Source organism: Ammospiza caudacuta, chromosome 1 (assembly GCF_027887145.1).
Source record: "Ammospiza caudacuta isolate bAmmCau1 chromosome 1, bAmmCau1.pri, whole genome shotgun sequence".
Taxonomy (NCBI): domain Eukaryota; kingdom Metazoa; phylum Chordata; class Aves; order Passeriformes; family Passerellidae; genus Ammospiza; species Ammospiza caudacuta.
In genome coordinates this window covers 14,441,159-14,464,530 of record NC_080593.1, presented here as the reverse complement: position 1 = coordinate 14,464,530, position 23,372 = coordinate 14,441,159, and the positions used below count along the sequence as shown (strand labels likewise).

Genomic DNA, 23,372 nt, shown 5'->3' with positions numbered 1-23,372 from the left:
CATTACGACTAATTAATATCTCCTCTACAAGGACAAGAAAATGTCCCTCCAGGATTTCTGCATCAATCCTAAATTTATGGTGAGCTATAGCATGACTTTTAGATAAATAATTCTAATGCATAGTTCACTTTCACTGCTAAATATGCCTGAATCTATTTACCATTCAGCAATCAAACTTTGTAAAGTTTGTCTCCTTACTGAAGTGATGTCAAAGAGGCTGTATCTCAACTCACATCTCCCAGTTTAAGCTAACTGGTAACCTACACTTTTCCACATTTTGATTAAATTGTTCTGAGAGACACCAGAGTCTAGGCCCCAAATATCTAGGACTACAAGAGATAGGATGAAAAGTAGACTGGAAATATTGAGAAGAGCATATGACATATATATTATATAGGGGTTTTTTATGTTAAGGGAAGCTGACAAGGAAAAATAGAGGTGCTCACCACTCATTTTTACAATTAGCAGTTTAATATATATATATCATTCCATAAACAGACTTCATGGCACATAAATAGACTGAACTCCAGTGACAAATATACTGGTAAGCATAATTTTTCTGTTTCTCCTAAATTTATCAATGAAAAATCTAGATATTTAAAACTGAAGAAAAATACAAAACATACTTCATTCTATATAAATATTTGTTTTCTGAAAATGTCAATAAAATCATTTATAGAATATAAAGAGAAAGCATTTCATTTTATTACTTCAGTCTCCTCAATAAGAAAGGGAGATCTGCGTCTATAAAAGATGCTTAACACAGCCAAAGGAGCTGGTCATGCTAATGTCCAAAATAAATCCAGCTTTGTCCTGTTATTTAAAGTATATAAACATATCAACATGTGGAAAATTTCATCAGTGAAAATTGTACTTCAGTTATTTAATTTAAAAAACAAACTCTGTCTATCAAGGTTTAAGCAAATACTGAAGTCTACCTCTCCTGTTCTTGCTTCATTCGTATTCTCTCCTCTTCTGAAGTAAGAGCTTCCTGCACTTTTATTTTACCAGTTTTCTCACTCTTGTCATCTTTGCGATGTTTGCCAAACCTGTTAATAACACACAAAAAAAGAATCTAACTTGTGACATGTACAAAACTGTATTTTCCTTCTTCCATGACAAAGAGAGTTCTCTAAGGACTGCTGGGAAACCAGGAAGGGAAAGTGCAAAGATCTCAGAATCTCAATTTTTAGTATTTTCAGCCTGCTTCCAGGTTGTTGGGTTTTTTTATGTAAGTTTTTTTAATTTTTATTTTCACTTCACTCCTCTTAAAAGTTTATAGAATTCCTCACTGAAGAACGCAACAGACAAAAAAATAATAAATGGACCACATTTCTCCTTTATGCCAGGATTTTGGTGCCATTATTCTTAAACAGTCAAACAATGTTTTAGAACAGCATCTGTGCCCAAGGACACAGCTCAGGTTTGCATTAAGCAAAGGCTTCCCCACTTTGGAGAGGAGAGAGGGAGCTGCAGGTCTGACAGCTCCCAGGGCAGCACCAGCCCCACATCGTACAGGGGCCATTTCACCACACAGAGGACACCATTCAAAACTGTCAATTTGTTCTTTTTCAGCACCAGGGGTTCTTATTTAAACTTTATTACTCGTGACTCTTTCCCAAAGGGTGTTCCAGTGTGGGAGGGTGAAGGGAGGGATGGAGCTGTTGGGGCTGCCCCAGACAGAGATGGGAGCTGCCAACCCAGGGTTTGCCCTCTTCACCTCTCCTCTTCCCCTCTAAAGGCTACATTTCAAATTTATTAAGTTTCTTGCATATTTGCACATTCCACTGTTTTCAGGGAGTGAAGAATTTGGCATTTGAGATAGTTATTATTAGGACAAAGTTATTCCTATTTCTTAAGACATTTCTGATCTGTTCTGGAAGGAATGACTTTCATACAGAGCAAACCAAACAAACACTTTAAAATAACCTTTAAATAGATCTAAACTTTAGATGAAAATTTTCTATTTAAGGCAGAAGGGCTAACATGTGTCTGTTAAACAGTATATATACCAATTAAATGTGGCATCATTTATCACACCAAAAGCAGCAAGAATTTTACTTTTTTTATACCAAACGCTGATCTGAGTGCTGACTGACACTGCAGCACTTCACACTCAGGGTCACATCAAAAGTGAAATTAAAGCACTGAGAATTGCAATCAAACATGTCTAGCAATTGTGCCAACAGGACACCAGAAATGCTCATGGACAGTGAAATAAACCACAGAGTTCTTAAAGCTTCCTTCTGACCTGTTAATGTAACATCTTTAAAATACTTCGAGTTCACCAGGTATTTATAATATTTCCCATTGTTTCCTTTTGATTCTAGGACAAAACCATTGTGTGGGTTGAAGCACACCACACAGCAACCCTGCAGAATGATTAATTTCTGGCCATTCATTCAAGATATATTATTTATATTGTGTAATGATGTTTACAGCTCTTAGGGCAGCTCTTTAAAACCAAAACACAAAAAATACAGTATAGGAGCATGTACATGAGCTTTAAACTGTTTGCCCATTCTCCATACAGATTGCTCATGTCCAAAGAAATTCAGGCATCTGAAAACTAAAACTGTTTATTAATAACCACCTGAAAAGAGGATAGGCAGAGGACATGATGGGGTTAAGAAATGCAAAATAGGGTGTAAAGTTAACAAATCTAATTTCATAATATGTGAAACTTAAATTCAAAACACCAACATGCATCTTTTAAAACATCCACCTATTTATTAGAGAGTAATCAAAACCATTATACAAAGCATTTACATATATGACACAAGAGATTCAAATCAAGTTCTGGATGTTGTGCTCCAGACAAAAGAGATTGTTTAATTTAAAATAGCCCTAAAACCTCTAACCCAGAGAGGAGTTTTGGCAGAAAAACAGTGGAACTGAGCCACTCTGCCCTGACACACAGAGAGTGCCTGAGGTGGCACCATGGGTCTGACCGACAGAACGTGCAGAGCTGTGAGGAGACAAGCAGCATATGTGTCACTCCAGCACAGCATCTCTGGGATGCTCACATTTGCCTCAGTCTCCTGTCCTTCCTCAACTCAATTAAAATGTCAGATAAAGCAAAGGAATCAAACTCCAGAGTACTGAGTTTATTTATGAAAAAAATATCATTGTTTAAAAAAAATGGGGGGAAGAGGAGGAAAGAAAAAAAATTGGATTAGTTATTGCCCATTAGGTTTTGGCAGCAAAACAGAATTTCTGCCACCATAAATCAACTCATTGCAAGTGTGAACAGATATATAGTGAAATCAATACCTTATTAAAAAAATAAAGTACACAGGAAATTTCTAATAATCATTGTAAGCAATCTAATAAATGTCTGGTCAGGCTGCATGATTGTGAGGAGAGCATTTCTAATGTTAACATGTAATGCAAACCCAGCAGAATTCAAAGGTTTGAATTTGCAGATCCAGAGCACCCAGAGCTCATGTGCATTCCCAGAGAGGCAGAGGTGGCACCACACAGGGAGCACCTGCAGCAGCTCCAGGGCTCAGTTTGCTTTCAGTCATGAGCAAGTTGTGGCATCAACCCTTCTTCTCTTTCAGGGTGTTCTTCCAGTCATCTGGGAATTAAAGTTCCTTCTGCCCCTGAGGACCATCCTGATAAACGTCTCTGGCAGACAGCTCAGGTTCTTTCCCAGGCATTTCAGGGGGTGGCCACACTGTTCCCACTCTGACTGGAGCCTTCCCAGTGCCCATCTCTGGCAAGCTCAGTGGTCATCCCAGCAGTGGACAGCCTGGCAGGGTATGAACCATGGTGGTCTTGCACAGGTGCCTTCTCTGGATTTGTCACCCGCAGGAGTGATCTATCTGCCACAATCACCACTGCCTGGAACAAGTTCAGCAACGTTAACCACACTGTCCCTACACTGGAGCCTGGAAAAACAAACACCATCCTCCCCCCTCCCTGACTGGGGCTTCATGTTTCTGGCACAAGGCACAGTTGTGTTCATGGTGGCTTAACAGTCACAAAGCTTTGAGAAGATGCCAAGATAGCATCTCAAGAAGATGGTGAGAGAGCTACCAAGCAATTGAGAAAAGTGCTGAAAAGAACTGTGATGGAGAGACATTTGTACTCCCCCACACATCTTCTTTATTTCTGTAGGGGCAGTCAACACTCCCCACTACAAACAGCATTCTAAGTCTTTGGTAAGATTTATCTTGCTAGCAATAAATGTGTTTGTTATTTACTTCTATTAAAAGTGTTTGCTATTTACTTCTATTAAAAGCGTTTGCTTCATGAGGTATGATTTACAGTCATAATGAAACCCACAGCCCAAATCAGCATCCTCTCCACCAAATTTATAGCAGGTATTTATAAATTATTTATTTAACAGTCATAATCAAGCTAAGTTTAACTACAGAAATACAACCTCCAGCAGTGCCAAGGCACACCATTAAAACTCTCTCAGCTGTACTTGGGTGTGACTACTCTGGTGTCAAGCTATGGAAAATCACCTGTCCTAATTTCTTCAGGTAGATGTTTCGTACTCATATAAATGATGTTTCCTATTCATGAACATTAACCTAAACAGGACACTAAGAAAAAAGACTATTCAGACCACTGAAATTCAAGCAGTCTATGCAATAACCCTTCAAACCACCAAAAACACATCCCACAATTACTGTACACTGTCTCCACAGCCAGAGGTAAAGCCCTTTCTGCTGCTGTTTGGTGGCCCTTGTTTAGTTGTGTGGGTCAGGACCCCAGAATCACTCCTGGTATGTACAACACACTGAACTGAATGCACTGGCTCAATGCAAAGATCTGGCTTAACCTATGTGAAAGTTTCACCTCCTTACAAGGGCAGCTCCTCCGGTCCCTGACTTGCCCCATGAACATTTTGTGCTTGACACCTTCCCTGCAAACCACCAAGCTTTGCACCATTGTGAATCTTCCCCCTTTACTGCTCAGGTACTCAAAAGGAAGGAGAGATGGAATTAGGATCTATGTCCCATACATGACACATGGCAAATTTGGAACCTTACTGCTTCCAATACTATTTTTTCCATAATCCATATATTGAAAGACCTGGCACACCCACGTAATAAGCTCTCCCACTGAAGTGACTGGGAACAGCATAAGACTGAAACTCGAGCAGTGCAATCAAAGGTATGTCCCTTGTAAAGCAGAAATCACCATCCATTTGTGCTGTGTCACACAGACTCCCGATTTTGCAAGGCCTTGAGGACACAGCTGAGTGCTGTGATCCTGCCCCTCGCTGCTCCCTCCCCAGACACAGGCGCAGCTCTCTGCTGAGCGCAGCTGCTCACAGAGTGCCTCGAGCACTTGGTGATTTTCAGGCGCTCGTCTGAACCTGAGATGGTCTCATTCTCACTGCTGGGGGCTGGCTGCTGGGATACTTGTTGCAGCTCTTACAAATGTAAATGAAATGACAACTTTCCTTCTGATACAGACATGAGAACGCTATCGCTCAGCATCTGCACAGCAACGCTCCTTGCATTACTGAAAAGGAGGACAGTGCTTAAAAACAAAGGTAGAAACTACTGATTTTGGAATTAAAACCCAAAACCATGCAGAAAAGGAGCATCTGTGGCACTGATGTTCAGACAGTGTTGAGAATTTAATCCCAAGCTTGTTTCTTTTGCTGTTTGGTGCCAACAATTTGACTGCGAGTTATACAAGCCCAGCCTAAATCACTGCAGAACACATCAATGCACAGACACAAGCCACTGCATGATGTGCCACCAAATTACACACACAACTGCCTCACCAAGTCACCAAACTCATGAGGAAAACAGTTCTGTTCTTTGGGTATAGCTTGAGCTATTTACTCTGTCTCATTACCTACAGAAGCACAACACTGACCTGTGGGCACCACCTGCCTCAATCTCAATTATTAGAAGTTTAGCACAGATTATAATAACTCAGAGTAGAAAATAAAAGAGAAAAAAAGAAGTGCACATTTTCCTCCAAAATCCAAGTAATAAGAAAATTACCGTTCTGTTCATAAATTTCCTTTCACAGATATAGCTTAATACTTTGTTGAGGACACGAACTGCATGGTTATAGAATAATCTCTCCATAATACTAACAATGTTTACTTCATGTAACAGCTTGTTTATTTAGCAGCTCTCTCATTTAAACCCTGTTATAAAAAGTATAGCTAAAAAGTAGTTTAATTTTATTTTTGTAGCTGCACAAGCAAAGAAAAAACTTCTATGACTAACTGAAATACAGGTTATAAATTAAAAATACCCTATCTGTCCAAGAGTGTGAGAAATTGATGAAAGAGAGCAGCTGAAATCTTGTTCACTCTAATTGCCAAGATACTCCAGAGTTCTACTTAATTTATATATCCTTAATTCTCCTTTTAGATTAGGGTTGGAGAAATTTTCAAGGTAAGTGTTAGTGCTCAAAGTCATATTCACAGATCCACAGGCTTAATTCTTAAATTCAGCCAACAACAGGAATCACAGTAAGTGAAGAAATTAAAAATTGTAAGAGGACCATCTTCTAAATGTATGATATAGTACATAACAGCCAAGTTATATCAGAGGCAAGGCCCATCCTCACACCTCACGGTATTGGTTTTTCACATTATTATTAATAAAAAGATGAGAACACAGACCTGTATGCCGTAAGCTTGACCCTCAAATAGGAAATCTCGTGAACTTTGGATAATCTAATCAAACTAAAATGAATGCCCAAACCCCTCTGTCAGCTGGCTCACTTTCAAGCTCACTTGCTTGAATGACTGCCACCAACTAGGAGGTGACCTAATCCCAAGTCTGTCATGCTGAACAGAAAAGCACTGACTAACAAGGGTCTCCAGTGGCTTTGGGCCAGTGCATCAGAGCAAATGAACACTATGAGGCTCAACGGAGAAGACAGCTTAGCAGAACATTTAAAGAACAGGCTCAAGCTACAATATGATGCAATATATATAAAAAATATGTGAAATGTACATAAAGTACACATGTAGACATAAAGAACATGTAAATGATTTTGCATAAGTAGATATAAATACAGATAGGATGAGTGAAGCAAGAAGGATGCACAAGTAGCTACAGAAATTCCACATTTAGAAGTTATCTCAAATGTAGATTCAGTTTAAAAGAATATGTCAGCATCCTTGATACAACAAAAATAATACATGTGTAATCTGCTAAAAGGGTTTTACTCTGATGCGTTACTGATGAGATCATTGTCATCTGCCAAATCATCCACATATTTCATTAGAATAAAGAGCTACAGAAGAAACATGCATTAGTTGATTAATGAAAAAAACACAAAAATTGATTGAGACAAGTTCGGTAGCATTATGTTCCTTAATAGTAAAAAGACCCTCATTAAAAATTAACAATTGGTAAGTGTCTTGAGCTATTTTGTCAGTATTTTCTAGCTTCAAGGCATGCTCTTTTCCCCTTAGTAGCAAACAGTATTCACACACACAGAGACACACCTAACATAAACACTGCTTGAATGTTTTTGGAATGATTTCTTTTTCACCCTGCTGTATCAGCAAAATCCTATGATTTATATTGCAACATATTATTGGGACACACAAAACCTTTCTGTAGCTAAAAAAAAACAAAAACAAAAATACAGCACACAAACAAAAGCCTCCCTCTTTAGTGATGATCTGAAGGTTTAGAAGCTTTCCATTCCAAGCAAAATTGTGCAAGTGCTATTTTTAAAAACATGTTTTTAAGTGTAAACATTTCTATATTGGCAATAGATTTCTAGAAATAGCCTGTTATGTTAGTAATCAATTTAGTAGATCCACTTCTACTTGTTGGGAGGGAGTGGAGTGACTGCTGGAGTGACTCAGCAGCAGCACTGTCCTGAGATGACACAAAAGCACTGATGTGCAGGCACCTTGGTGCAGGAGCTTGTGGGCATAATTAAATCAGACATTGATAACTTCATTTTCCATAGATCTCCTTGCAAATGATAAAACTGATAAAGCAGCAATCCTTCTGGTGCAACATCCAGCAGAGGACCCCTGCCAGGAGAGTTCCTGGAGAACTCTATCATCACAAACCAAGAAAAGCACATTACAAAAGGTCACAGGTCACTCATGACAATTAAGAACACTCTAAAAGATACATCTGTATCTCTTCAGGCTGTGATATTTGCCTTCAAGTAATAAAGAAACTCGTGCTCAGCCACAAACACAGAACTTTAAAGCACAAGAACCCAAGTGGCTATTAGTGCAAAATATCAGCCCTTTGAAGTGCCCACCTTGGGCCTGAATACTGCAAAGCACGTGAAGGTCTCCTGTGTTCTATTGACACATTTTCTCCCAGCAGCCTCCATATCACCTTCCAAACATTAAAAAAACATTTTTCAGCCCCATTCACGGGGGTGTTCTAGCACATCTCACCAAACTAAGTTTACTCAAAAAGAACAGACAGGGTGGCCCAATGCTACACGTGCAGCAGCACTGGTGATTCCCACACCAACCTCCAGGAAAGAAGTGAAACAACAAATGTGATCCATAGCTGCTTCCAGCCAGGGAAATGTAACCTGCCTGCCTTTGGGAGCCACTACCCCAACTTCCAAGAAAATGGGTATGATGCCAAACTAGAGACATGTCATCAGGTTTCATTCAATTATTTTCCTAAACAGTTTTGATAACATTTCCTGAAAGGCATGACACAACAGGCAGAATATTATTCACACCAAGTCGCTCTCTTTTCACAACTTAAACGTTTATAATATTTACTTCCAGCATAAAATGGTGGAACTTTTAAAAACAGATTTCTTTTATGGAAAGACCATCTGTTTGAAAATTTCTAAACAGAAGATAATCTTCTTGCATTGCTACTTGTGATGGCCTGAAGCTAGCTGGAGCCATGGACAGCTCTAATGAATAAATAAATAAATAAAGCACAAGCAATCAGAAAAAAAGCCCTAACTACTTCAAATCACTGTAGTTGAAAAGCAGGCTGAGAAGTTCAAAGAAACTATCAAAAATTTCACAATGATACTACTGTAAAGAAGGCAGCAAGTAGCAGAGATGTCCAAATCTACTCAGTAAGCAGCACCACAACATAGTAAAAGTCACCATAAATTATTCATATTCTGACAAAACCTGTAAAACTGGGAATTGTGGTATCCCTGAAGGAGTCAGGAATATAAAAAAATCTTCTGCTTAAGTACAATTTTGTTAACAGTCATCAGTGATGGGAGCAACCACAGAAGTAGTACATGACATTTTAATGGACATTTCATAACAGTCTAAGCATTTTAAAGTTTGTGACCAAAGCTCTTTAATGCAATGTATGTATTCAAAAAAGAGAGCAGTTATTGACCACAGTTAATTGCCCCAAGCTTAAATTCGATACACAGTCTGCTACTTGTCATTGAAGAAAGTAGCTCATACATGTGACCAACTAAGCTAATTCAGTATTTTTATATCATCTCAATCAGACACATATCCTTTTATACTGTGATTTAATGTACTTAGAAATTCTCCTGTCACCCCTCTCAAACAGGATGTGCCCTTCAAGACTGCAGTGCCCTGTTCTAAAATGCAATACTAAACAGTAATTGAAAGACTGTAAATACAAATTGCAAAAAAAACCAAAACAAAGCCTCACATACAGAGCCAAGAGCAGACTCCTGCAAAAGCCTGAGTGAAGGCCTGCAGTTTGTTAACTCACAGACTGCATACATAAAAGCACACACACAATATGCAATACATAATATATGCATACAGAGGGATAACAAAATATTCCCAAATGCTCAGCAGCAACTGCTGCCACTATTAACAAGTTCTTGACAATCCAAAGCAAAATGTGCTCATTCTTCTATAACATAAGCAGGTTTTCTATGAAGAAGTAAAATCCCACATCCCAGTGCCACTGGGTGCCAGGTCCAGCTGCCCATCCCTGGCTCACACTGTGCCAACAGGTGACACCTCCTTACCCCAGCCCTCCCCACCTGCCCACAGCTGCCCTGCAGCCACGCAGCAAGGTGGGCAGCCTCTGCTGCTGCTGCATTTGCCGCGCTCCACAGAGGAGTTTAAAAATTGTGGGCCCATTTAGGTAGGAACAATACCACATTGTGTGCCTCTAATTACTGGTGTCCACTCAGGATCCTTAGAGACAGCGTTTCAGCCGTGGCTACTCAGCAACGCGTTCTCTCCACAACTATACTTCTAATTCCTGCTCTGTTCATTTTAATGCATTATTGTTTCCAAATACAATGCTTCAAATTGCAAATTATGTCTGGCTCAAGGGCTGATTATGAGAAACACTAGCACTTCTACCTCTGTGTGAATAACTCTGATAATAATGAGTGATTGATTGAGCTCCAAGAAGTCCAAATGATGAGAAGGGTCAATTCGAACATTTTTATTAGCTTCTTTTGTTAAATCTAACACTTTTCCAGGCCAGAGACAAATACTGCATTTGGTTACCATGATTTTTTTGCAGCCCTCCCTACAGAAGTACAATTTAGAAAATGGGTACTGGTCTAAAGGCAGATCTTATAAGAAATGCTAATGAAACATAAAAACCCACCCATTTTACTGGCACTCAAGAGATGGCCAAAGAAAAAGAGAATGAAAAGAAAAAGTTGCAAAGGAAATTTGCTTCAAGACTTTTCTGCCAGAAAAGGAAAAAAAAATCCCTCAGTAATACTAAGAGGCATCACAGCTCCACTTCACAACCAAAACACTTTGCTTAATAGGCCTGCTGTAGGTAAAGATGAGCTACAACATGAAAATCACAAAAAATGCTCACTAAGCACATGCAACAGCAGAGAAATTAGGAAAAAAATGTAGTAAACAAGCTAGCTAGACCAGGAAATTGCAGTTACATTATTCCAAGAACTTAAGTCTTGCAGTCATGCAATTAAACCATATAAAATCAGCAAAAGTTAACTTAGACACACAAAAAGTTAATCAAACTAGCTGCAGTTCATCCAGAACCTTCCAAAGATTAAATTTTCCCTACAGATCTCATTACCTAGAAATGTTAATACATGAACCAGCACTTTTTCTCTCAGTTACTAGAGATCTTTGTTGATGCACACCTCCTAAAAAATAACCTCTGCAGGGTAAATTAAGCAATAGGTGATGTCTCTGGATCTTTAGCCTCATTCACATATCCACACTTACAGAAGGTAGAGAAGCCACAGACAATTTCCAGCAGAAGACCAAAGTCAACACTGTAGGACCTGTGGGGCAAGTCTGAACAAAATATTCCTAAAAGCTGACAAGTGTGCAGCTGTCATTCTCTTCTCTAAAACACCAAAAATCAATTCCCCTCACTGAACCATAGCACCCTAGTGCTGATGGCTGTGGGTTACAGTTTAGGGCCTCCTGTCCCATTCTGGGTTTCACAGTGCCACTCAAGTCTCCTTGTGGCTAAAAATAAAGTCTAATTCTATAATCAAATTAATAATGCCAAGAGGACACCTTTACAAGGTACCCTAGAACACAATTCATTTGAATGCTCTTGAAGTCTTCAAGACCAGGATGGATGGGATTTTGATATTCCCACTCAGGAAGGGTTCTATTAGAACTAGATGATGGTCTTAAAGTTCCAACTTTAACCATTCTGTGATTCTATGAATCCACATTATCATAGAAAGCAGAGAGCAAAAAGTAACAGGCACATTATTTTGAAAGCTTGCTACAAAGATAGGGAGGGCTATGGCACAGGGACTCAGCCTGAGCCAAGGCTCTGGGAACTAAATATTAATATATGTCACTGCTGGCTCCACATACCTCTGTCTCTTCTATCAGCTAATATACTCTGCAGCAGGAAAACTTAGTTTCCACATGTTGTATCTTCTGGGTGGAGAATTAAGAGCAAGGCTTTGCACTGCAGCAGCAGCACCAGAACATCCATCTCTGGAGCAGATGCAGCAAGACTCAGGTGGATCTTTGCTGGGACAGCAGTCTGACAGCAGGTCCCTGCAGCAGCTGCTTCCAGGGCTTGCCCAGAGATACCTGGAGCCCAGGAGATGCCTGGCATCCTGTAGCTGCCAGCAGTCAGAGCCTGAGCTGTCTTCATGGTAAGAATTTGAAAGCAGTTGAAATAACTATATCAATAGTGATTTACACTGCTGATTATTTTAGGGCCAAGCTGGGAGCTGAGATTTTTTCAGATTCAAAAGATGTACAAAGCAGGACTTGCTCAGGACTAATTACAGGCAAGAGATGTGGGGTGGTGAGTTGGGGTGGCTTGTTTCTTCATTTTGTTTCTTTTTTTTTTTTCCAACCCATATAAATAAGCTCCTAGCACAGAAAATCTCAGACCTGGACCAGCCCCATGCACACTGACATTTTTGTTCTCATTTCTACATGCTCAGGCACTATAGGAAGCAAATGACTAGGCCTGCATTTATTTAGAAACCCAGAGAGATGATGTTTAAAATAAACCCAGACTTGACTTCAAAGATATCTGGCTCTTGAGATGTTCTTGAAATGATAACAACTCTGCTCAGGCTCAGAGTTGCACACAGTATACAGCAATTATCACTGCCATTTCACTATTTCTTCTGAATATATAGCCTAAAATAAATCTTGAAAAAAATCCCCAACAATGAAAATGACACTGATTCTCCACATTTCCTTTAACTTACACAAGCAGTTTTCTTCCTTTGGGGTTATAAAAGGCAAATAGAACTAGCAAAGTATTTGGAGCTCTACAGATGATACCATGAATCCTAATGGTTACAGATTTTAATATTGTAGGTATCATTACCTGCTCAGCAACATCAGAGAAAAGAAATACTTTAATTGTCACACTACATCTGAAACTCCTGCTTGTGCCAGCATGTTGTGCTCTGAATTTCAGGATTTTAGCACTATGTGCTAAAGACAATGATAGCATCTATAACAACATTGTGAAATATTTGAGATTTATTTGTGGTATGCTGCTGTTGAAATGTGTAACAGCAGTTCAGCTTGCATGCTAAACACACCTAGTGTTGAATATGCTAGAGGCACTTGCAATTGGTATAAAAATATACTACTTTATTACTGTGGTACTGAAAATTGCTGATAAAGATAAGATTCTAGATGCATTTTTGTTTTTTAATCTTCTTTTTCAGATCATTTAAAGCTAATCCGTAAGCTTTGCCACTGACTAGACATTTTTTACCAAGCACTACTTATAACAGCATAGCACGAAAAAGGAAACTACATACATTTCCAGTGATTCATCTCTCCAACATCCATCCAGCATTCATCCACGTTCAAACTACACTCAACACCAGTATCTGGGAGCTCCAGCATATGTTTTTAGCATACATATATTCCATATTTATATAATGCAGGAAACATTATGACATCAAAACCCCTGGAGACAGTAGCATGGACAAGGTACTATCCTAGTTTTAAAATGAGAAAATAGTTCCTCTTGAAAGTTTAAGCAGCTTGCCAAACTCCAAGAGTTTTTGTACTGCAAGCCCAAAAAACATTAGGACTAATTATGCAGATTTCATTGACAAAGCTAAATTTGCGAAGTTAATAATCAGTTAATATTGGCTGGACTAGTTATTTGTAACTAGAATTTCTCTACCAACACAGCATTTCCAACATACTTTTAACATGACCTATAAACTCTTTAAAACAACCTATCAGTAGTAGGCTGTTATATTTATTGAAATGAGTCAAGTTCAACAAGTAGTTTCATGAAACTATACTATGTTCTTTTTCCTTTTTGGACTTGGAGCTACAAGACTGATAGCAACAAAGTCCTTAAAAAAGTGTTACCATTCGTAGAAACTAAGAATGTATCTTCTGCAAAAGCAAACATTTCAAAATTTACTGTTAACCACATCATCAGCTAGACCAAACATACACTGTAAAACCAGTTCTTGAATTCATTCCAGTAGGGTCTATTTTATAAACATCTACAGCCCTTTCTTTCACTTCTGCTTATTGTAAGTTTGCCCAGAAGTGGTAAAATTTAATACACAGTGGAACACTACATTAACTACTGAAATGTTATTGCACATCAAAAAGGTTTACTGCTACTTTGTAAACATGCTTACCTGAGTGCCATAAAATGCTGACATAATGAGCCAGATCTACTGCAGTGCACTGCAATCAGGCCTGGGCACTTGAAATGCAAAAGCAGCTCCTTGATAAAAAAGTCATTTACACAATCTCTAAGAGACATTTTTGTATATGGCATACCTCAAATTTTGTAGTATTTTGGAATTAGGTAAATATACCCCAAATGATCAGTAACAGGACAAATTGCTCAGAACAGAATATGTGCACACATTGTGTTTTGTACTTGAGCACAAAGGCAGTGTCTCAAGAAACCCCTGAGCTACAGATCCCTGAAGCCCTGGGAACACCTGGTCACCCAGTTCTGGTATCCCAGCCTTGGGAGCTACAACTGCTCAGTGTCAAAGTACTGGGATACAGGGAATTCCTGGGTGTCATTTAACTCTTGTGTGACCAAATTCTTATACTTTGACATTAAATCCTAAGGAATCAGCCAAACATGAGTGGAATTAAAAAGAACTCTTCCTCCCCCTTCAAAAGTAAAATAAACTTCTTCCTTTTGTGACTGGCCGAACTACAAATGCTTGAGGTTTTACTTGATATATGTACTTTGGGATGAAAATGGAAAATATCAGCATTAATGCAACACTAATTTTAGATATTTAACAAAAAACAGGTGACATTTTCTGGTGTAGCATGAAATAGTAGAAAGAAAGATTCCTGTCAACTGTTTCTTCCCCAGTTCCACAGAAAATAATCACCTTTTCTAGCTCAGTGGATCTTATAAGGCACTATTACCCCATCAGACAATCAGCTCAGTATCCTAACAGTTGCCAGTCCAAGACAATTTGGAGTAAGATGCTTGGAAACACAATGAAAAAACACCAAAAACCCTCTTTATAGATAAATTATTCCTTAACATTTAGCATGCCATGAATGTAAGGAGTCTCAAATACAGGTATGTTACTTCCTATACTCTTGGGGTCCTGTGAGGGCAGCAGTCCCTGAGGATAACACAAGGTCCTTTAAAATGTCATTTTTTTGCATGAAAATCTTATTGTACATGCACATGTTCTTGATTCATGAGAAGCATAAGTACACGCTGGTTGATTCACATTTTTTGTACCAGCAATTATTCAGTGTCTCTCATTCCTATCTTACCAAGGACAAATACTTTTCACCAGGAGAGTGGTTAAGCATTGGAACAGGTTGCTGAAAGAGGCTGGTGACTCTCCATCCTTGGAGATATTTGAAAATAAACTGGCCATGACACTCAGCTGATGAAAAGTTGAAGCTGGGCTGCTGTGAGGAGGAGATGAACCAAGCAGGAAACCTTTCTTGCTCAAATCACTGAGCGCAGTACTTTGGATATCTCTTCAGTTCCTTATGATTATTTTTCTTTCCTCTAGAAGTCATCAACAGATTCAAAGTGGGGGAAATACAACTTCTATACCCCATTGTCACTGTGTTTCTAGTATTTCCCTCTCTCTTATTCTTTCTCCAGAACTTGTGTTCCTCTTAGTTTTTCCTGAAGCAACAATTTAAAAGGCTAAATAAGGCCTCTGAAAGCCTTATACCTACTATTTTCCTACTGCATTCAGGGAAACACAGGTGCTCACCAACTACTTCTGTGCCAGTGTATTCTATTCCAGAAATTATACACTGCCTTAATCCCATTTTGCCATTTTCACTGAAGGGTTGCATAATTATGTCTTCAATGACTATTTCTTTGCACAATAGTAGGACAAGTTAACATCTAAACAGGAGGCATCAGCCTGCCAACACAGCACAAATACAAATCATTGCTCCTGGGGACTGAAATGCAGTGGTAAATTGGAGCTTTGCTTTTTAGAAAAGGATCAGCTGTCCTACAGCTGCCAACTTCAGTACCTTAAGAAAATGTGACTTAACCACCTATGTCAACCCAGATACAAAACTATATTGAGTTGCATTCATTTTCCTCCAAGTCAACATTCCTATTCCTGTTTTTAAAAAGGATTTTCAAAGATGAGTCTGCTTTAAAAACGTAATCTACAGCATCCACAATATATACCAATGTACAGGTACTATCAGTAGTGACTTAAACCTCTAAAGAAGCTTTCCAAGAGATAACAAAACAAATGTCATTAACAGAGCTTTTCACCTAGCAAATATTTCATGTATAAGGACAGTATTTATTTATGATGCTTCATTATGGACTAGGGCACTGCCTATTTAGTCTTCAATTATCACACGAGGTGGAAGAAAAACTCCTATTTCTATATGAGCTTAAACTGAAATTGACTTTGAATCTCTGAACTGTCAACAAATTCTTCCCTGAAAAGGCTGGCTTTGCAGAGATTATAAAGAAGGTGTCATCCTTGACACTTGTGTTCTATATTCATCCAGCAGGTCTGGAAGAGAAGTGTGCAGAACGCCGGGCAGGATGGTGGGGGGCTCAGCTGTCACCCTGCCTGCCTCCCTCGCTTGCTTTGCAGGCAAAGACAGTGCTGAAGGTGTCAAAGGTTCTCTATTTAAAGTCGCTGACAAGCAAAGGAAGAACACTGGGAGAATATGTTAGCAGCCACTATGAACTCATCTCTAGTAACAAGTCATCCTGACACTTACTTCTGGATGTTAGAAACAAGAGCCCTGATTCTATTGAAATTTAAAAAGAAAAACCAAAACAACCAAACCCCCATACACTATACCACCATCAGATTTATAAGTTCAAGATTTACTCTGGGAAAATCCAGAGTAAAGAACACACAGAGCAAAATCCCTGCTTTCTGTCAGAGTGACAAACCAGAAAGCCACATGTGATTATGTTAATCTCCCACTTCAAATCTCCCTTGCACAATTCCATACCACTGCTTTCTGTGTTTCGTTTAAAAGTCATAGAGTTTACTAACCACTTAATGAAGCTGCATTCCTTAAATCCCTGACAGATTATGTGAACTTGTTTGGTTCAGAAACATAAATTTGCCATTCCACTACCCCCTGCCCCAATGACATCTTAGTCTAAAGCGGGTGTGCTCGGGGCTGCAGGCAATGAAACACACCTCTCCTCAAAGCAACTGCCTCCATCCAGCAGCAGGCAGAAATGCACAGAGAAAGCAAGGAGCACTGCTTATCTTTCCAAAAAAGAAAAGTTATTTCCAACCAAGCTTATCTCTTTCAGTCCCTTATTTAGTTTTAATTGGAAAGAAGTAAGTGTAGAATATGAAAATGCTTTGAAAGACCCTTGTAAGAGTCCTGGGTAATCATCTGCATCAAAGATGACAATTTGCTGCATGGCTGATTTGATTTGAAAGGCTCTTCTGATGCTGTGTGTCCCAATGGCCAGCTGAAACTTTGAAAATGGATTGGGACAAAGCAGCCCAGAGGAGCACAGAAAAGGTGCATCAACAGTGTCCAACTTGCCGAGAGGATGAGGTCGGTGCTCCGCCTCTAAAGTGAAAGGACATCCTGCTTAGACCTGCATCCAGGATTATAGTAAACCATGCATTTTCTAGCTGGTGGCAGAAGGGGGGAAGCAGATGTGGACTTAATGACAGTTGTGCCAGCTGGCTTGTAATAGCAGCAGGCAAAAACCAGAGCACAAATGACCCCAGATTCCATTTACCTGACCAACGACCCAGCTCAGCGTTTCTGATGGAAGTCTCAGCACAAGCAGCACAAGCTGTCGGCAGCGTTCTCATTATGAGCATTAGCAAACCCAGGCACAACTCAGTGTGCACACAATGAGCTTCCAAGTTTGAAATGATGCAGCTGATGGGTGTTTAAGCACCAACCTCCTCCTCTGTGTTCCAAGGCTCAAGATTTATCGTGTTTTATTCCATGAGCACTCAAGAAAAAAAACCCACTAACTTTCAGAGCTCATTCTCATGTTTTCTATTAAGGCCATATATCAGTAAGTGTCATTCACCAATACAAAGTCCTATTAGTCATGCTTCCAAGGAAAATGTCATTATTGCTACTGAATGATAGAAATCAGACCACAGATTTTGTTTTATCAAGTTCGAAGTATTTGCCAGTCCTGCTGATTAGGATATAATTCAACAGTATTTTACACAACTCTGACATGTTTTAGTTATTGTGCTCAGTTAAAAGTCTGAAGATTGCTATTAAATGAAAGAGAAAGAAGGTTATTACCAAATCAGTGGTATAACCTTTGTGAGTTGCTTTTCATCTCCTCACAGACATTACAATGAGAAAACTTAAATGAAAACCAGAATAGGCAATACAAGGAAGTCATGTAACAAGCAACAGTAATCCACATAGGTTATTCTCCCAAATGCCTAGTCAGTGGTCTCAGATAGCTCATGTGGTTGAAATGTGTAATTCAGATCTACAAATAGTATGTTTATAAATCTGGACATGTCCAGTGTGCCTTGGAAACAGCTGTGTGGGGGGATAAAACCAGCCAGCAATATATCTGATTTCAGCTAAACAAGGTTGCAAACTGAATTATCTAATTCCTCTCATAGAACTGGAAGATGCAACACTGCAAGGCTCACAGTAATCATTTTAAATGTAATTAAATGCAATTAGGATTAGATTTTAATGGTAATCTGGGGATATTACATTTGCATTGGTTATTCAGTGCATTGATTTACCCACCTATGTGCTACAACACTTAAAATGGGAATTAAGGATCACCATATGTTATGACTTTACATCTCCATCAATATTACAGGCCAGATCTTAAAATGTGCAACCTCCAATACAAAAAACATCTATGCATATGATTAATTTTGAGCATACAGTCTGGCTCTGTGAAGCTCAATACACAGCGCTTATGTTCTCCATAAAAGACTCCAGCAAAGTCAGGTTTATGTGTGACTCAGGTACTAATTCCTATGGTAGAAAATTTATTTACTTAATATAACATATTTATCCACAGATGCTTCAAACTACATTACCTCCATTCCATAAATGACCCCCAAAACTGATGCAGATATTTCTTGATGAAGCCCAAGATTAAGACAAAAGTCATATTCGCCATCTTTTGTTCTCATCATCTGCTCCCCACACAAATCTAAACATACCCTATGAATTTTCAAAGCCATTTTTCTCCAATCACATCAAGGGTTAATTGTTTCAGTAGATTTGGGGTTTTTTATCAGGCAATGACTGTCCCTAGATATTTTTAGCAAGACATGGCTAGCTAGCCTAGTCTCCCTACTATTCCCTTTCCTGCCTTTGGAAACCCAGAGCTGCTTCTTTCTCCTCATTATTCTCAATGTCTTGGAAGTTCATTTTCACCTAAAGGTGTTATTCCTCAGACATATCCTGTCCTGAGATTGATCGCTTGCTGGACATATTTTACATCATCAGTTCAGTCACCCATTTAACAACTGTATCCAAGCTTGCACACTGGGAAGAAGCATGAATTAAGTAAAGGGACTGTAAGTGACCAGCAGCACCACAGCAGATGTGTCATTTCATCATCATCCAAAATCTTCATATGTAACATCTCAAATCTTCCTCTCTCATATCCTCTGGGGATCCACTTTCATAGAAATACTCTGTACACAATAGGGGCAAAAGGGAGAGGAAAAATGCACCATATACCGTTTTTCTCTCTCAGGAGAGGAATGTCAAAGAATTGCACAACACAGAGACCCATTAAATTAATGTGCATCTACCAGCACTAATTACAGGCACACTCTTTGAAACTGTGAAGACTCTTTCTTAAGGCAGCACTATAATAACTTCTTCAACTAGTGATTGGTGTTGTGAGGTTAATTTTTATCAAGAAACAAAATCTCTACTTAAAATCAGACTCAAAATGAGTAAACATATTTCATATTGCATTTGAAGAAGCATACAGATTTTTATAAACTTCTGATGTCAATACATATATTCAATGAAGGCTTCTCAGCAGTGAGAAAAAAAGCTAGCAGAACTTCATTTCAGCTTCCCAAAAGCTATTTGCTCAGCTGGCAGTGGCCATCCAGGCACCCTCTGACTGAAGAAGGAGGAACTGCACAGCATTTCACAGGCCACAGGATCTGGCACATGATCCTCCTGAAAGGCTAAGACAAGAATGATTCCAATCCTCAGATAAAACAAACAGATTCAGGTTTAATCAAAGCACTGCAGCACCTGCCTCTCCTCCAATATACCAATATTTCTGCTTAACACTTTTCTAGGCTAACTTCTGTCCTATTTTCATTTGTGAGAAGAATTCTCAGCCAAATGGCACAATTAAATAATCCATTGTGTCCTGAAGTGTCAGCTTGAAACACATATATGCTCAGGCAGATTTATGTCACAGTCAGAAGGTGAACTTCCAGCTTGTCCACAGCCCAATGCCAGCAAAGGTCTCTAGAAATACCAGGAGCTGTGTGTACCAGAGCCACACAGTTTTGCAGTTTGCAGCTCTACACCAAGGTTCTGTCAATCCTCTTTACTACAAGCAGCAAAACAATGGAGGCGTTTAGAAGATTTACTTATGATTTTGACTTCTTGTCTGAGTCATCCAGGGATTTCTTGGAAATGATGACTAGATGCTGAAGGATAAAGGTAACTTAGGGTTCTCTAGTGAGACTTTCCATCTCACAGTAGAGTTTAATGAAGATTCCAGCAGTAAATCCTAAGATTTTTACTGAACACAAGGAGACTTATTTTTATACATCACACAGACTCTTCTTTATGAGATGCCAGTTTGCATGTAGGTAATGAAAAGCCCTTTGGCTAAATACAGACATACTTTTTGGAATAAAGTGTCAGTTAATAGCAACTTCATCCCACAAGCGTTTTTGACCATACAACCTAATGAAGAAATATTTTTTAAAAATTAGAGCACTGAAAAGGAATACAAAAGTGAAAAAGGAGAGAAGAAAAAGAAAGACAAATAAATTACAACGTTGTGCAGAACTAAAACATCCAATTATGCTTTGATCCTGGTTTGAATTTTAAATGTTACTGTCATCATTATTTTCTACCACACAACTTCTTTCAGTGATTATTTGATATCTATGATATATGTCAAATGTACAGAAAAACAAAACATGTTATAGGTAGAAGTAGTAGCTTATTTTGCAGACATAACAAAGCCCTTCTCTCAAACATTATTGAGAAGCCTGTCAACAAAGCAAATCAAGCACCAAGTGGAAATGAGACATAATGCTTAATTCTCTCAATCAGCATTTTCTTCCTTGCCAGGAACACCTCTCTTGTGTGGGCTGACAAGGTGCAAGCTAATTTACAGATCCAGGAGGAGCCAGCCATATCCAGATAGCACAGCTCTCACATTAATTAAGCAGAGACTGAAAAGTAAAGTTCACTCAGAAATGGTAGTGAAGGAAAAAAACCTCAAGAAAATGTTGACTGTTATGAAGAGCAAACAACAAAGCATTGGATCATCCTATCACTCAAATTAGTGTTGTTTCCAAATTAGACATTTCAGAAGTGTTCTATCAAGCACACAGAAATGGTTACCTTGCCTGGCCCATGGAGCTGCCCAAGTTTTCTAGATGCTGTAAAAACTTTGTGACTGAACTCACAAGACAACACTCAAGGTATCCAAGATGCTACTACTCAGAGCCTATAGGATTTATCATGCATATTGTGCCTCAATTTTACCTGGCATTTCTGCTGTTTAAAAATGACAGAGTGCAGAAAAGAACCAGTCAGCATTTCACATCTCCTACCTTCCACACTCTGCCAGAGTGGGGTGCCATGCTCTGCTCCAGGCTTGAACTGAGGCAGGCAAATATCCACAGGATAAGGGCATCCCCATGGGCTTTGCAGGCTGAAGGACTCTTCCTACCTGACATGTGGGACAATCTCCTATAATTCTTCTTCTGTTCTATGGCATACACTGTTTAAGAGCCTGCTATTATTTAGTGTTTCCTAAAGCAGATTTCAAAACAATATTTTCAAATTAACTACTTTTTTTCCCTAATTAACCACTTTTTCTACTTATTACTCTCATAATATCATTCTCAGTCACAGAACAATTCTCAAGAACCTGTGCAGTTACAACAGGTTAAACTAATATTTTACAGGATAAAGAAAGTAATGGGATGAAAGTTAACTGAAACTCCCCTTATACACTTTCAAAGTAGAATCATTAATAAATAATTAAAATAATACCAGTACCTCACTTTAAAATTAAATAACAAAACAAACACTGCTTTAATATTGCTTTTTCTTCGAAATGTGTTTATTTACTCTAGCTGGCTAAAAGAAGGACTGGTTTTCTTGCTCTCTCACCCCTTTCCACAAGTGATCAAAGATGTTTGTCATGTTACAACATTTACCCACAACAGCAGGGTGTACCTCAGCAGTGTGCTCCTTTCAGCTCACTCATGTCTACTGGAGAGATGATTCCTTTAAAAAGAACTCAGTGTTTGGTAAATCAGGTCTTTCACTGACCCGTTCTCTATGGATTCTCAGAGCACACAACCTTAGATCCTGTCTTCCTTGAGAGAAGCACGCTGTTTCTCAGTCTCAAACTGATTAATCTCTTTCACATCCTGCCTTCATTATACCAATAGTCTTAATAGTAAAGCAAAGAAAAACATTCATTTAGCAACACATAAGCTTTGGGTACAGTATTAAAGGGGAAAAATAAAACAAAATCCCCAATGTTTTGAGTTGTCAAAGGATATGTGCCTTAGACCAAAGACTCTTTCAAAACCCAGCAGTCTGTGGCTTAAAATTACTTTTTTCTTTGCCTTTCTTTTCCTTTGGCCTGCCAGCCATCTCCTTCTCTTTCATTCTGAGCTGCTTCTCCTTTATGACACCATCCATAGACTCAAAAATTGAGAGATCAGCCTATATACACCGTGTATGGAATTGCATAGTAAAATATGGCCTCAGCAAGAATTTACAATAATGACTAATTAGAAAAACAAACTTCTTTTTATAATTCATTCTACACTTGATTGCAAAGTACCTACCTGAACATGTCTCCTAAGCCTTTCAGCATTCCTTTCTTTGCCTTAATTTTATCCTTCTCTTTATCTCGATCTTTCTTCTTTTCCTTTCCAGTTTTTTTTCTGTCACCTTTATCTTGGCTTCCATTCATGTGTCTCTCTAATGAGTGGGATGGCTGATCACTTGCTGTGGACACAGATTCTCTCCCAGATCTTGAGCTCTCCTCTGTGTCTTCCTCCACTGAAAGCACATATTAAGAAACATCAGTGACATAAGAACAAACAAAAAGGGCAGATTTTTGGTATATTCCATAACGTATTTTGAAGCAGGATATATGCAAAACCACAATAAACTCTTTTTTTTTTAAATCAGTATCTGCTTACATGGTTTTTCAAGAGTGTTCATTAGAAGTATTAAACTCATAAAAGCAAGGAATTCACCTTTGCAGACCATTCTGCAAAACACAATTTGCATTTTATGGGTACTCTGGATAATGTATGTATTAATAAAGAGAATTACCAAAGTGATAGTAATTGGTCCA

At 38.8% G+C, this 23,372-nt stretch overlaps 1 protein-coding gene across 11 annotated transcripts in view; it reads right to left on the bottom strand.

Annotated features, from left to right (window-relative positions):
* PARD3 (par-3 family cell polarity regulator) overlaps positions 1-23,372 on the bottom strand; it is a 444,439-nt gene that overhangs the window by 115,883 nt on the left and 305,184 nt on the right. For 7 of the 11 annotated variants that reach the window (XR_009275724.1, XM_058819864.1, XM_058819948.1 and 4 more), the window contains 2 exons: positions 22,855-23,071; positions 939-1,049 (listed from right to left, as the gene is read on the bottom strand). Coding sequence is in view for 10 of the 11 variants with exons in the window: in XM_058819864.1 (XP_058675847.1) it covers positions 939-1,049; positions 22,855-23,071 (328 nt within the window). In the remaining variant the exon portion in view is untranslated. Of the gene's footprint in view, positions 1-938; positions 1,050-2,599; positions 3,847-22,854; positions 23,072-23,372 lie in introns of those variants that run through there. The other 4 variants (XM_058820106.1, XM_058820630.1, XM_058820357.1 and 1 more) reach the window with 2 other exon arrangements.